The sequence below is a fragment of the Salvelinus sp. IW2-2015 genome, unplaced genomic scaffold (genome assembly GCF_002910315.2).
Source record: "Salvelinus sp. IW2-2015 unplaced genomic scaffold, ASM291031v2 Un_scaffold16331, whole genome shotgun sequence".
Classification (NCBI taxonomy): domain Eukaryota; kingdom Metazoa; phylum Chordata; class Actinopteri; order Salmoniformes; family Salmonidae; genus Salvelinus; species Salvelinus sp. IW2-2015.
In genome coordinates, this window is record NW_019957538.1 from 613998 (window position 1) to 628558 (window position 14561).

The window sequence follows — 14561 nt, forward strand, 5'->3', positions numbered from 1 at the left end:
TTTAACCATATCTACATGTACACACTACCTCAATCAGCCCGACTAATCGGTGTCTGTAATATAGCCTCGCTACTGTATATAGCCTCACTACTGTTATTTTTTTTGCTACTGTCTTTTTACTGTTGTTTTTATTTCTTTACTTACCTATTGACCACCTAATACCTTTTCTGCACTGTGGGTTAGAGCCTATAAGTAAGCATTTCACTGTAAGGTCTACTATTCGGTGCACGTGACAAATAAACTTGATTTGATTTGACATTGTTTTTGATTGATTGTTGGGTGTGGCTCCAAAAAGAGAGAGGATGATGTTACTGTATGTAGGATGAAAACAGGCAAATGGCATTGACATGGAGATACAAAGATCACACGCACATCACACAATAACAGAGGTTTACTGACAGGGGATTATGGCTTTTGATATAAAGTTAATATAATAATATATTGCCTGTATACTATAAAATCTATGATTTTGAGAGAGAAAAAATTGGGGGAAAGATTTTTTTACCAAGACAGTGTACTGTTGCTGTTCATTTATTTCTAATATGTTTGAAGTGTGCAAGGGATTTAGAAAATGTGTATATTGTTTTAATTGACATTTTCAGAGGATGAAGGATCAAGCCAGAATCTTCTCCCAGGAAATCAAACAGATCGATCTGGACGTGAACAGGACGTTTAGAAACCACATCATGTTCATGGATCGATTCGGAGTCAAGTAAGTCAGCAGCTGTATTCCACCGTAAGGGTGGCTGTTCATGTACAGTGGCAAGAAAAAGTATGTGAACCCTTTGGAATTATCTGGATTTCTGCATAAATTGCTCATAAAATCTGATCTGATCTTCATCTAAGTCACAACAACAGACAAACACAGTCTGCTTAAACTATTAACGCACAAATAATTGTATTTTTCTTGTCTATATTGAATACATCATTTAAACATTCACAGTGTAGGTTGGAAAAAGTGTGTAAACCCCTAGAGTCTGCTAACCTGGAGTARAATCATTGAGACGAGATTGGAGATGTTGGTTAGAGCTGCCCTGCCCTATAAAAAACACTCACAAAATGTTTGTTTGCTATTCACAAGAAGCATTGCCTGATGTGTGCCTGATGTTACCATGCCTCAAACAAAAGAGATCTCAGAAGATCCAAGATAAGAATAGGTGACTTGCATAAAGCTGGAAAGGATTACAAAAGTATCTCTAAATGCCTTGACGATCATCAATCCACGTAAGACAAATTGTCTATAAATGAAGAAAGTTCAGCACTGTTGCTATCTCCCTAGGAGTGGCCGTCCTGCAAAGATGACTGCAAGAGCACAGTGCAGAATGCTTAATGAGCTTAAGAAGAATCTTCAAGTGTCAGCTAAAGGCTTAAAGAAATCTCTGGAACATGCTAACATCTCTGTTGACGAGTCTACGATACGTAAAAAATTAAACAGAAATGGTGTTCATGGGAGGACACCACGGAAGAAGCCACTGCTGTCAAAAAAAAAACGTTGCTGCACGTCTGAAGTTGTAAAAGAGCATCTGGATGTTCTACAGCGCTACTGGCAAAATATCTGTGGACAGATGAAACTAAAGTTGAGTTTGTGGAGAAAAAAGGCACAGCACACCAACATCCAAAACCTCATCCCAACTGTTAAGTATGGTGAAGGAGCATCATGTTTGGAGTGGTTTTGCTGCCTCAGGGCCTGGACAGCTTGCTATCATCAACGGAAAAATACATTTTGCGGGAGAATGTAAGGCTATCTGTCCGCCATTGAAGCTCAATAGAAGTTGAGTGATGCAACAGGACAACGACCCAAAACAGAGAAGTAAATCAACAACAGAATGGCTTCAACAGAAGAATACGCCTTCTGGAGTGGGCCCAGTCAAGATCCTGGCCTCACCAGAAAACAGGGGCCAAATTTGAATGTAGACTGCGGGCCTTTCGTGGAGCTGGCCATGACCTCCCCCAATCCAGAGGTCCTGGGCGACTCAACCCGAAGGTATGCAAAGATGATGGCCACTTGTGACGCACAGACCATCCCAGAACCTCAAAAGAAATAAGTGTGAGATGCCGGTGTTATCACTCCCAGCGAAACCAAGAAACACCGTTTCTCTCTGAAAAAGGAGAGATAATGTTTGAAATGCTGAAAGCTTGGAACACAAAATTCCTCACAGTTGTTTTGAGCCGAAATATAAAGTGAGGGCAAGTTGGTGTCTTGCCCAATATACCTACAAAACTTACCACGTGCGACAATAGCCGTTGTGGAACCCGGTTTGTTCTAGAGGTTCCGAGGGTCGTTTCTATTCCTGCTTTTCATAGACACCCAAAGGAAAAAAGAGAGGAGTCAAACAGTTAACCGTTATTTTTTAGAAGTGGTCGGTAGAAAGGGGTGGTTATTTCCACATGACCGTTGCCTACCCAACCCTGCACTGTGAAGATTGTTTACACGGCCAAACAGTTAATTAAAATCCCATAGGGTTCCACGATGTACTTTTGTTTCTAACCCTCAAAACCCCATTGCAACTGATACGAATAGTTATTGACATAACTAAATCGGGTGGGTTGTTGGTTTTGCTGATTTATTAAAGAATCTTAGTTATTGTGGAAAAACAGCATGACTTGTTTGTTCAAAAATTATTTGGTTTTGTGTTTATTTTAGGGTTAACTAGTCGGACATGGAAAGATACACGTTGACATCAAAATTTTTGTTCTACTGTTGTATTGACTGTCAGGCCCAATTTATTGCAGAATGAGAAGAGATAATCGCAATCAAAAAGTTTATTTTTCCAAAAGTGGGACCGCGCTAAATTCTAATCGCAAGTAACATTTTAACTCCCCATGCCAACGTGTATTTCACAATGTAGGCGGCTGCTTACTTAGCCATCATCGTATTTTCTTTGAGGTCCTATTTCGGGGTGCCCGACCCCATCTCCAGTCTTAGTGTGTAAATATTTTGTCTCCGCCCATGTCATGGAAAATTGCGTCTACCAAGGTTTTCAGATCTTTCAGCACAGGTATTTCCTACTTTGTAATTAGAATGCTCCTTACGCAATGGGGCGTGCCCGGTTATTTCGTGGATATGTATACATAGTATTCTTTTATGCGGATAGGGCTCCTAGCTGCTTGCGCCCGGTAGCTCTTTATATCTTACAGTAGGCTTACGTTAGTCTTTCTTACCGTCAACAGCGCGTTGTCTTCCGCTTCCGCCCCTGCTTCTCTACTGCCCCCCTTACCGTTTGAAATTGCTCATGCCCAGAGGCCGGCGGTTCGCGGACTATATTGACTTCAGGGTCTTTCCCCCCTCCATATTGTGACACCAAACCACAAATGAGCGATGTGGGTGAGTCAACATGCTTCGTGGAATAAAACATGTTCTTGTTTTTTCGTTTTGTTTGTACTCTGTCACTAAAACCAAGAGAACCTATGTTGGACTCAAAAACATACAAGAAGTCAGTTCCAAGCACCTATAATACCAATCTTGTGTAGTGATCCCTGTTTATTTTCAGTGGTAATATTAAAAAGCGTTGTGCCCAACAACATAAACAGCCACAAACCCACAAAAGAGGACACGGGAACAGCCTATGTTTTTTGGCCACACATGGATATAAATGTATGTTAGGGGCAAGACAGGACACCCCGCGTGAGCAATCGTGACGCCAGAAAGTATTGCTCGAAGCAACATACCTCATTCCATAAATCCTGCTCGAGTGCGCACAACACATTATTTATACTCTAATGTTTCGCAGTTATAATCATGGTCACCCGCCGGGCGCTATTCTTTTTTTATAGTACTTACTCTTGTGATAGAGGATCATGGGCTCCAACCTCCCTTCTCGGCTCCGCTTTGCTACATAACATTCATGAGAAACTCCCCACACCAGGGCAAGTTCTCCCACTTCCGCCAACCGAGGCGCCCATAGCATGTTCTTCTTGGGGAATATAAGGTGGTCGGTTGTCCCTCGCCACTGCCGCTGCAAAGACCGCTCTAGGATTATTTATTGTTCATCACTACGGAGCTGGGCACAGAGGTTCCCACTGGCTGCCAGTAGTCGCAAAGAGCTTTGATTTTCGATCACCAAGGTAAGGAGCATGTACGGTGCTTTTTTCCAACTGCCTCACAAGGCAAGCGTCCACACTTAGCCACGCTTGGGGCGAAAGGGTGTGCTAGGACATTGGCGTTTTGTTCTAGCGCCCAAACGCCCCACTTTCGGCAGCACTGGAGCGGGGAAACCCCATTTTAGGGCGTGATTCTAAGCTTCTTATTTGACATTGATGATTTGTCTGGCTCGCAGGGACTGGGCCAGTTGTGCAGAGCTCTCCATGGTTGAAACCCATTTTCCTGAGAGAGTGCGTCAAAGAGGCGCCTGCTGAGGGAAATGTCTGCTTATCCAGGCCTAAGATTTTTACGGCCAGTTTTGGGGCTAAACCTCGCTCGTTCCAAACAGCTCGAGCCGTGCTGGCAGAACCGATGGCGCACCCCATATCTGAGTCCTGGTGAGCTTAGTGTTTGTGGTTACGCGCTCTTTTATCCGTGTACCCTTTCTTTATCTTCTTTGCCCAAGACACTGACTCCGGCGCCGTTGGTGTCCCCCATTGCTCTTCGCGTGAAGGGCATCGTTTGGTGCCAGTGGACTTCACCTTAATCTACAACTCATGCTCACTTGTACACGAAGCTTTGTGAAGCCGGGTGGTTGGCGTTCCTGACAGGACTCACTGTTGCTATTTGCCAGCTGCAGTTCAACCATATATTGACGAAAACCAACTGGCACATAAGCAACTGTTTGGATACAGTTGTGGGTGACCGGGGCGGGCGACCTATGTACACTTCGTGTAGGGCAGCAGGCCAAGAGCCTAATTTAAGACTGCAAAACTTCTGAACGTTCGTTTTTCGGTATCAGTTAGGGTAGGAGCGCGAGGCTCCAGTAATTGATGCTCGAAGCGTGGCGACCAACTGACTTGTTTTGGGAAGTATTTAATGGAGGTTCAATAAATTCATCTGAAAAGGGCTAGTGCTCGTTCGAGTCTCAAGCGGGCACTATTTTTCTATTAACAACACCTTTCCGTCAATTGTTTTGGCAACGTTGTAAGTTGTATGATCTGATTTACTCACAAATTGAGCTGGCGTCCCCAAATCCGTACGAGAGCTTTGTACAGGATTTTAATGACCAGTGCGGCTTGTCAACAATCTTTGGGCCAAAGATAACAATCGGGTTCGTAGGTGTATATGATCATTGTAGTACAAATAAGGCCAACAAGCAAAATCTACCGACCATGTTGAAGACTATCAGGAAGAGGTAAAAGGGTCCGATTTAACAATATCTCTCTGATCATCACTAGCTACAATTAGGACAAATAATATATGATTATTATGAGCTTATAATTCTATCAAGCAAGGAAACACCCCAACAAGGGTCGGAAGAACACTAGCGTGCGGCACGGTCAGAAAAACATAAAAGTGCGGAAGATATTTTCTTATGCTGCCAATCTATCTATATCATAATAGCAAGGCAAAGTCTATTAAGAAAGCTTTTCAGAGCTGATTTTTTTTTATACCTTACGGGAAATCAACTATTCGTACAATCGTACCTGGGATATGAAGATCCGTGATCTAGAAAGATGGATTTAACGGAGGGTTTCATATATCACACTAAAAATAGGACACATTTGATAAAACGAGCGAAGTCTACCTAAAGGCACAAAGGCCCACGTTACAAGTGTTAATCTTGTATTGAACCATTAATAGAGGACACAAATTTCTCGAAATCCGTTCGGAACTAGGTTAAAACACATTGTTATTATTGATATTCCCGGTAAAGGAGGCGGCATGACAAAAAGGGAAACAAACACCGCACTTCTTTCTGGACTAGGGCAAAAGGGCCCCACAGGGGAATCTTGAGTGAAAATTAAGTTCACCTATATTCACAATTTTGCACGACTTTGTGCCATCATGTATGGATTTATCGAAACACAGTTCGGGGCTAGGTTGTGAGTGGGCTGGCATAAAGGTCATTTGACCATGTACCACCGCGTGCCATTTGTTTCTGTGGTTGACAGTGTGGTTTCCAAGTCGAGCGTATAATATTCCATCTGAGGGAAGACCGACCTGGTCAATTATGAGTTGAATCAACAGTGAAAAATCTATAATACTTTCTACTTCTAGTAGGATTAGTTCACCGTGCTCTACTGTGCTGACTGTCAGTAAAAGGTAACGCATGTGTCATTTGGGCCTGGGTTAGAGTGGGTCTTCCACACCTCGCGAATACTTTTATTCTTAGTTCAAAGGAGAGTCATCAACCTATCTTTGCATATCCGAGAGTAGAATGTAAAACGAGTTAAAGAGGCGTCTCTAACACGATCCCCTCGCTCTAAAAATGCTCCGACAACGAGAGTAACACTAGGAGAAAAAAGTTGAGATTTGGGCGTAAATTCACCCCCGTCACAAATCTATCCATTGTCTCTTGTGTGCTCAGAAAAAAAAACAACGTTCATCCACAAACCATAGAAATAGCACACAAAACAGTAAGTCCTGTAGCAACCAAAAACAAATTTAACTAGTCGTCCCACAAAATCCCGCATTTCTATGGCAAACAGAAGCTTAGCAAGTCAAAAATTTATTATAATACAACAATTTTCATAATCTCTCTCTGTATTTTGTCCCGTCAACAAAAAGTTTGATAATTGAAAATACTCAAGAATAAACAGAACAAGGAACAAAACGGGGTGGCAGTACGAATATTTGTAAGTCTGAGACCAACATTCCGCATTTAAAACCCTGACAAGACACAAATTATTTTTATGAATGAAACGTCCAAATTCTCCTAGACTTCTCGGTCTTCCAAAAATTACTACAAGAGTGTGCGTAATTAGATAGTTTGGAAGCATTAAGGTACCGACGAGGGTGGAAGTACTACGCTTGAAAGTCCAGCATGAGAGAAATGCGCACCAAGAGCCGGACAGCCATAGAGTTTTCTTCTTTCAGAATCTGTGATTATGACATAGCATTTTTTGAGCGGGCCGACTTGCTACTACAAGGTCAACTCACAAACACACCGAAAGTGATAGAAAAACGCCTAACGTCGAGGAATTCCCCAGCGAAGAAACCTCACTTCAGAGCATGGGGAGTGTGATGCAGTGTATAAGAACAGGCAGCCCATCCTCCTATCACGTCAACAACGCAAATGCTTAACATAAATGAGTGCACAGTAAAAAGTCGGTTACTTGTTCCACAATAAACGTCCCATCTTTTGCTTCGTTTCATCGTGCACTGCGCAGAAATAACAAGAATAATACAATATGACATCAATGTAATTGTCACGAGATCTATGGCATAACAACAATCAGGTGATAAAGAACTACACATAGTTGCACTCAGAGAGGATACCTATGGCGGTATGCTGCATTCTTGCCCAACTGTCTTGTAGAGGTAGGAAGAAGAACCCGGCAAAACCCAAACTAAAGATCAACAAGGCTAATATGATTAACACTAGCTTAATGTAGAAAAATAATAGATTAACCAACAATCGTTTCAATTGTGTAATTAATTATCCACAGTCTTCTCGTCGATAAAAAATATAGATATCTAACGCTAAGCCAATAAATTGGAGATTGTAGTTAATTAGAAGTCTGACATAGTTCTGATTATATTCTTTTAGGTTCATGAGCAAATCATTATTCTGAGACTTATTCTTTTTCAGCGATCGAAACAAAGCCAAGAACTAGTACTTTAGGGAGACTAACCTTGCACTAAACATGTGTGAAGCAGATCAGATTGGACACCAGCCTTTACCGGTTGCTCACATATCCACAAACAGTGGTAAGGAGAGGAAGAACTTACCCCATCACACTCACTCCCTCACATCAACATCTATCTTTTTTCACCAACGAGTTGAAGTATCATATATTATATATAATCATACCCAACACATTATTCAGTATCAAATGTCCTTTGTGGATACCATGAGATGGCTTCAAAGCGGAAAAAAAAATTTGAGCATTAACAACTGCAAGCAATCTGGTCAAAGATTTATAGAAGGGTGATCTCGAGAAATTTCTGATGGCAAGCCACCTAAACTATCATATTGAGCTAGAATTTCTCGTTTATGCATCACGCCGGGCAGCAAAACAGTGGAAAAGTTGCACCTCGTTGGGGAACTTACAATGAAACCAAACTTAGAGATCGGGCAATGATACCGGGTGTCTACTCCAAGGCTGTTCTGTTTGTTCTGAAAACACAAACGAAAGAACTGGGAGAACTCCCCCCCCTCCCCCTCCCCTGCCGATTCTTACTATATTCCGGACGTTAAAGCTTTTATTTTAAAGATCTCCACCTGTATCATTACATAGTGCGTCTGTCTGCGCCATTATTCTCAGCTCCTTACAACCTAGCTTGGTGAAGGAGGTGAAATTTTCTCTGAGTCCATTATACAATTTTAGAGATCAATCCTCACAGCGAAGTCGGATATACAACATAAAATTCAACTGAATAGACCAATATTTACACTAAATACATATGTGTGTTGTCTGTAACCAGAGTATTATGTGATAAATGGCTATGTGTCTGGACCGCTAGTAAAAGTGTTGGTCCTGGGAATATCAAAAAGACATATAACTCTTGTGCGAGATAAATACTCTACACTACTTTCTAATCTGCGTTCTTACTGACAAAACGGATCTTGGGACAAAAACTTGAAACCTGCCCTTCTCTCCTTCCCACCTTACGGATGACGATCTACTCAACCAACACCCCAAGGGCGAGGGCACACAATAGAGTTTAGCTTTTGTAATCGTCTGATACAGGTCTCTCTGTCTGCGTGACAATCTTTAGTTTACAGGTGTCTGTACTTCATTAAACAAAACCTCTGACCCTTAAATAGACCAGCGGTGGAGTTTGTTGTTGAAGGTTCTTGCCCTCACCGGCTATGGCTCAATTCTTGAGCACAGAAATGATCTTGGCTCTCGCACAATTGCTGTGACACTTGTAACCAAATAATGAGTTTTTGTGCTTACCATTCTGAAGATTTCAGGCGCCACGGGAAGACGCATCTTTCTTTTGGCAGGGGCCAACAGTTCACAACTACTCTGCTTTACTCTCTAGTATCAGACACTAGAAGAAATCTACATGTCTGGCAAATCGCTACTGAGAGACATCCTCCACTGACCACTTTAAAGTGATGTGCCACAGAGACCCGAATAAAAAACCTACCACCAGGCGATTGAGAGATCATTTATCAAACCATGTAAGAGTCGCACGCTTAGTGTACTTCTCAACATTGGGTGGGTACATCTGCGTGTTGAACCCCTCAATCTAAAAACCTCATCAATTAATTAGGGAACCCCACTTCATTGAAATACGGAGGTGGAGCTATTTATCCAGCTGCCAGAGAGTGAGGTTGTACATAATAGAGTCCTCAGTGAGCCTCTATGGCTAGCCTTGGATTAGAGTATCCATTTCCTGTTAGTGAAACCGAGAAAAGGACAGTGTGCTAGCCACAACGACTTCTGGGTCCCGGAGTTCTCACAGAGTGCGTACTGTGGGTGGGGTACTTCCAACCAATCTAAGTATATGTATGTTAGACCATGGAGCCACGGTTTCGTAGTAATCCGCTTGGACCCAATTAAATAACAAGATACTTTTCCCTCGCCCACATCGCCTTTCCCATAAAACACGTGAATTTTCTTGCAGTATTCTTGTGTATTTCCCCTGATTGCAGTCTCTGGTTGTGCGTCCAAAAACTCAGCACTTCCCGAATCCGCGACGAGTCACACAGATACTCTGATAAGGAATTCTCTCATCGCTATTAAACCACTCCCCAAATTCTAAGAACCAGAGATGGGAAAATTTCTATACTATGTTAGTTGATCACTTATTATTTATTATTTTAAACATTACATTTTCTAAAATTTACAGTTACTTGGACTAAGAGTCTGAACAATAGCCTCTCTCCCCCATCCTTATTCTTGCTGTCATATATAGGAGTTTTTCGTGACAAGGGCGCCTCAAACAATTATCTCAAATTGTACTAGCGACAAGTCATATATATCAACGCTGTGCGGATTTTACAACATAGCAAAGTGAGTTATAACATCTACGTTAACTTACAAATAGAAACATGTCAAGGCATTTTCTATTTATCATCGCGTTCTTTTTACCACGGACATTTTATCCGGTCCCTTCATCCCTTTTGCTTCTCCAGCCGTGCCCTTTCACACAGGTCTATTCAATACCATGCTATTATTTCACCTTTATGTGAGACATTCATCTTACCCCCAACAAACTCAGCACACAGCCCGGGGGCTTTACGTCCCCAAGAGCATGAGCGAGCAACACTCGGCACAACCCCACGAGATCAACAATGAGGATATCCATCCATCCCACCCTCTAAACGATCTCAAATTCCCCCAAAACTTGAAAGGAAAACAATCTGAGAGTGCTATTCTAAATAGATTGATTGTATCAAGTGTGCTTCTTTAAGATAGTAAGTGCATACTAGATTTACTATTTTGTATTATAATGCGTGTTATTGGTTAAGTAATACCCCAAATCGAGGAACCTTGACACACACTCCCTCTCTCTTTTCACCGCGTACATTCAGTTCGTGGCGGGATTCTCCGATCTACATCTCTCGTTTGTCTCCTTTCTTTTCTATCAAAATGCCTCCTCCCTTAATTCCCCGCTTCAACCTATCTCTTCTTGTCTCTCTTTCCCTTCCATATCTCGGCTCTCTCATTCCCTCTTCACATACGTTTGTTTCTTATCCTCATTTAGACCAGCAGTATTACTCACAGATATCTACCGTACTGCTTGATTTTGCAATTGCATCTACTCTAGCACCTCATGAGATACCAGTTATGTGCCTCGTTGCGCCAACGTGTGTGTTTCTCAAGGTTGCTCTATGCAACCAACGAGAATGTAGAGAAAAGAAAGTAAAACAACAAACCACATTGACATTGGGTGGTCCTTCATAACACAAGGGCCACCCAGACCCACCAGCGTATGCACATTTCTATACCACACACGTGCACCAAGAAAGTCTACCACCTCTTTCATTCCAATACATACACATCAACCCTACACTTATTACGTGTTATTCTAATTATGGGGCATCCCGATTGACAGCGCTATATCTTAACGTACTGCTTCCTTTTTTAAAGATCTAGAGGGTACCATAATGCTTGAGGAACAGAGTAGTTGCAATTGTATAGTTTTTACACTTCTGGACAAAATAGCGAGTTTGGCATATTATACACTAGCGGTTTATGATGAGAGAGAAACTGAGGGTCAAAGACACTATCATCTCTCGTGTGTCCCCCCATAACGTTTCTATTCACAATATCCTACTTTTACACTCCTCTTTTTCATACCTTCTACCGCTCTACGACTTTTCGCGTCATCTTCTTTTATCTCATTCCGTCCGCGGCGATTCAATCTCTCCTCCTTTCCCCTTCCTTGTCCTTCCTCCGTTCGTTCCCTCGCATCCCTCTTCTCCCCTCTCTGCTGTCCCTCTGCGTGTAGAGGGGGACAGGGAGAACAGAAGCTGTCCGTATTGAGGGACGCCGCATGGAATGACCTACGGATGCGCCACCAGCAGATAAGGTGTTTCTCCCTATTGTGCGAATTATTATGTTTTCTGATGAACACTAAATGGGGCTGCACGGGCTGGAGGAGGAAAAGTAAGTGTTTTAAAGGGGGGATGAGGGGTTAACCCTTTGGGATCTTCCTTTTGTTCTCCCTAACTGCTATAATTTATATGATTTCAAGTACCATGATGCTATTTAACGGATTAATTTCTTGTCTTTCTACATCAGCTCTATTGCCCAGACGCGCATTGAAGAAAACAAGCTCGAACCACTATAAACTAGTCTGTCTTCGAGCTAGTTAGTTCTTTGGAGACTTTGGGTCACGGTACGCAAAATGCTGGCGGCATTATACATGGAGGAAAAATTGAGCACTAGAGCAAAATTACAGTTTTTAAAATCTTAGGCAGACTATGAACGAATGGCACTTATCGCAGAAGGTGAACGCTTAAGAACACCACTCGTCGGTTCCCAATATACAGAATTCAGTTGTAAAATGCTGCGTGAAGCCCCAGTTAAAAAATCCATCTCATCTCGGTGCTCAATGATAATTAGAAACTCTCTCAAACAAATCTAGCAAGAGAGTCATAAACTCGCGCTGTACACTATGTATGAGAGCCAGAGAAGGGAGCATGGAGGCTGTAGAGTGGGTACGAAATGCTCTCGTCATCTTTGTGAGAACACATATGATTGCCTGCCGCTGCACATGGATGTAAGGTGGATAGGTCTGTTGGAGGAAAGAGAAAGGAAAGATTTGAAGGACGCCCGAGAGAGAGAGTAGAAAAATGAAGAGCAAATTGCAGAATTGCATGTTGGGCTAATTCTGGGAGTATACAGTATTCAAGTATGTTGGATGAGAAAAGTAAACAGTGGGGCATGGCTTCTCTGAGCACGAATATGTTAACTATCTCAGTTCACCACAATCTTTATAAACCTATTCCATTCTCTATACTGTCCTGTTAAATAACTCTCCACTATTACTACTAAAACATTATGCTAGCTCTATCGTGAGCGTGAATTTGTGCCAAGCAATCCCAGTTCCCAAAGATGTTAGCCTTGTGAGACTAAGGTGAGTATGAAGTAAGAGTGGCTGTGTCGTATTGTCGCTCACGGTTTGGTCCAACGGGTGTGTGTGCCTATGAGTTTGATGTGATGGGACAATGTAATGATAGTTTGTGTGCGATGAGAGAGGACAACACTACAATACAGTGATTTACCATATGTACATCAGTGCAGTTCTGAGAGAAAAAATAAGTGTGCAAGATTCAATGGTCTATGGTGCCTATAATATGTATGATAATACAAGACTACCTAGATCACGCAGTATATCTCAGTCTTCACAACCTAGAGACATACAATTCCAATGAGATATAGTGTCTTACACCGCAGCTGGGGGCGAGAGATCAGCACATTTTTGGTGCTTGTAGATTGGTCCACAGTTTGAACTAATAGATTATTAAACACCCGTTGTTAGTTAAACAACTACATGAAATCTGAAGCGGCAGGGAGATGTCTATCGTCTTCAGGTGGGGAGAGAGGTTGGGATGGGAAGTGAGTGTGTGAGGAAGGAAAAGCACGCAATAGTAGAAGTGGTGCTGGGATCATGGACAGCGGAAGTAAAGACGAGAGCGATGGAAAAAGCGACATGATGCAGTTTGAGGCGAAAGACCCGGAGGAGGGAGATAAAGGAAGATATCGCGGTATAGACGGGTAGGAGAGCGAGGAAAGGAAGGAAGAGACGATCATGTCAGAGTAACGTATCCAGCTACGATGTAAGAAATCGCCACTGTGACATTATTACTATCCTAGAGTATTGGAATGTACTATACTCTGAGCAGCGAGAGAGCGTACACTGCTTAAGATGTAACCCTCGACATATATCTTCATCTACAAACCATGATTTGTAGCCCATCTACGTCTAAAGTAGTAGCTGTAATTAGATTGTGTTACTTTCGTACTGATGTAGTTAGTTGCGCGTACTAGGTGTTATGCACGTGAGCTGTCGTGTTGTTGGTAGTCCTGCGTGAGTGTGTGATCTTTGATATGCGTACTGGATATAGCGTCTTCCGTGGCGGGTTTGAGTTTGAGTGTCATAGTTTGACAATGCGGGTGGCAAATCAGCGTTTGAAAAGCACAGAGATGTCCTTATCTGTGCAAAGGATAAATTGCGCATGAGATAAGCACTCAACTGGTGCGAACACTCAGTGTAAATGCTTATCGTTATTTCTGTATCTGTGTCAAAAGAATACGTCATGTATTGATCCAGTATCGAGTGAGGCCAGAACACCCAGAGGCTGTCTTTCCATCAAATTACAATGTAACAACCAAATACAAACCAAGACGATGGAACGTGGTTCGTGTCTCTCACCTGGAGCTACAGTAGGGGTGCCCTGGGCGCATAGTAGTCCCTCAGATCGCTCCTAGTGTTTTAGAATGAAAAAGACTCATGAGGGTGTTAATAAAACTTGAATCGATGAAGATCTCCAAAAGAACTAAGTTTTTTCCTTACCAGTGTGATTTCACGAGGCGGTATAGCAGTTGGTACCTAGAGAATGGTTGTACTGAATTCGCGTGGCTGTGGTCTCCGTGTAGAGCGACCTTGGAAGCAGTCTTCGTTGGTGTGCGCAGCTGAGATTTAGAATAGTCCCACAGAGAGCAGTTAATATGAAACGTGACCTATAAAAAATCAGAGGAAGCTAGAGAGATAGTTGGGCCTGATTAATAGTTCAACGATCATATAGTGACAATGCTTTTGGATTTCAATTACTGTAGTGTACGAGAGAACACGGGCAGAAAGAGACTCACCACAAAGCAAGAGCTCACATCCTTCTGTGGCTAGAACTCGCCATAAACTAGTGATAATTCTGTTATATACGCATAACAGGACATGAACTAAAGACTCTGGCTAATGCCTGTTAGGATAGTACTGCAGCAGTAGGAGAATTATGGAGGGTCAGTCGTTCAGAGACAGAGAAGTTAGCAGTATAATTTGCAGCTATGGT

At 42.4% G+C, this 14561-nt stretch overlaps 1 protein-coding gene across 1 annotated transcript in view; it reads left to right on the top strand.

The window, feature by feature from the left end:
* Positions 1-14561, top strand: part of LOC112080482 (USP6 N-terminal-like protein) — a 46220-nt gene that overhangs the window by 20800 nt on the left and 10859 nt on the right. Inside the window, exon 8 of the mRNA XM_024146263.2 lies at positions 603-712. Within this exon, the coding sequence (XP_024002031.1) occupies positions 603-712 (110 nt within the window). The remainder of the gene's footprint in view (positions 1-602; positions 713-14561) is intronic.